Source organism: Dipodomys ordii, unplaced genomic scaffold (genome assembly GCF_000151885.1).
Source record: "Dipodomys ordii isolate 6190 unplaced genomic scaffold, Dord_2.0 Scaffold39, whole genome shotgun sequence".
Lineage (NCBI taxonomy): Eukaryota > Metazoa > Chordata > Mammalia > Rodentia > Heteromyidae > Dipodomys > Dipodomys ordii.
Genome location: NW_012267255.1, coordinates 8,952,167 through 8,953,644, shown reverse-complemented (window position 1 = coordinate 8,953,644; position 1,478 = coordinate 8,952,167). Strand labels below are relative to the sequence as shown.

The 1,478-nt window shown below is 62.5% G+C and overlaps 1 protein-coding gene across 3 annotated transcripts in view; it reads right to left on the bottom strand.

The window, feature by feature from the left end:
- Positions 1–562: 562 nt before the first annotated feature.
- Positions 563–1,478, bottom strand: part of Gja8 (gap junction protein, alpha 8, 50kDa) — a 1,326-nt gene continuing 410 nt past the window's right edge. For 2 of the 3 annotated variants that reach the window (XM_013018268.1, XM_013018269.1), the window contains exon 2: positions 563–1,478. This exon is cut by the window's right edge. In XM_013018268.1, the coding sequence (XP_012873722.1) occupies positions 563–1,478 (916 nt within the window). The other variant, XM_013018271.1, reaches the window with a different exon arrangement.

Sequence of the window (1,478 nt, the reverse complement as noted above, 5' to 3'; positions counted from 1 at the left end):
TCCAGTCCAGCTTTGGTATTGTTTATTGGAGAGAGTCTTGTGGGCAGAAAACAGGTTTCGAACCTCCATCTTCTGATCTCAGCCTCCCAAGTGGCTGGGATTACAGGGGTGACCCACCAGCACCAAGCTGCCATTTGGGATCGACAGCCCTGATATGTGGTCACATGGATGGAGTCGGTTGGGTGTGAGCTTGAGACAGGACTGATTAAAAAAAAAAAAGGCTGCGAGGTAACCACCGTTCTGTGGGGTTTCTATGAAGAAAGGGGAAGGAAAGCCAAGTCCCCCCCACAGGCTGCTGGGGTGGAGACACAGGACAGTTCACACTTGAGTGGGAGCTTGGCTTGGACAATGGCTTTACTTTGTGGTGTGTATGTGTGTGTGTGGGGGGTGTTATACAGAACGGATTTCTTCATTGGACAGCATGCACGGTTACGGGGACAGCACCTGTCCACCCCGGCGTGGGGTGGGGCAGAGGGGGGACGTGGAAGAATCAAAGTATGTGGGCCGGCACCTTCTGGGGTCACTGCTGCCCCGCCCCGATGGGCTGGGGTTGGGCGCCCCTTCAGATGGTCAGATCATCTGATCTAGCTCGGCTGCTGGCTTTGCTCAGCCTGCTCAGAGGCCTGCTGTCGTCGGTGGTCAGCTCGGGACAGAGCGAAGGGGCCTTCTCCGCCGGGAGGCCCGGTTTGGAGATCTTTTCGGCCGGCAGCTCCTCCTTCCCGACCCCCGGGGGCTCGGCCTTTTCCCCCTCGGGCGCGCCTAGCGGGTCGGGCCCATCGGAGGTCTTCTCGGGCTCAGGCTCAGCCCCATCGGCGGCAGCGGGTTGCCCGTCAGCCGGGGTCTCCGGGGCGCCCACCTGGGCGTAGGAAGGCAGCGTCTCCGGGTAGGCCCGGGGCACGTCGGCCAGGGTGCCCGCGCCCAGCTTCTCCTCGAACTGGCTGAAGGGCTTGGCGGCCAGCGGGCTGGCCTCCACCATGCCCACCTCGGTGAGGGGGAAGTAGTGTGAGACGATCTTCTCCTCCTCCAGCAGCTGGTAGCCCTTGGCCTTCTGGATGGAGGAGACGGCGATGGAGTGCAGCGGCTTCTCGGCGGCCAGGTCGCCCAGGGGCTGCTCGGCCGGCCTCTTGAAGGCCGATCGGAGGCCCTTGAGGCCCAGGTGGCTCATCTCCATGATGTTGAGGAAGAGGGAGACGAAGGCGACGGAGAGCATGAAGAGGATGAAGATGGTCTTCTCGGTGGGCCGCGACACGAAGCAGTCCACCACGTTGGGGCAGGGCCAGCGGCTGCAGCGGTAGAGCGGCAGGATGCGGAAGCCGTAGAGGAAGTAGTGGCCGACGATGAAGCCCACCTCGAAGAGCGTCTTGAAGATGATGTGGCACACATAGGTGCGCAGCAGCGTGCCCTCCAGCCGGAACTTCTTGGTGCCCTTGCTGCTGCTGCTGCTCTTGCGGATGCTGGCCTGCTCCGCCTCGGCGCCG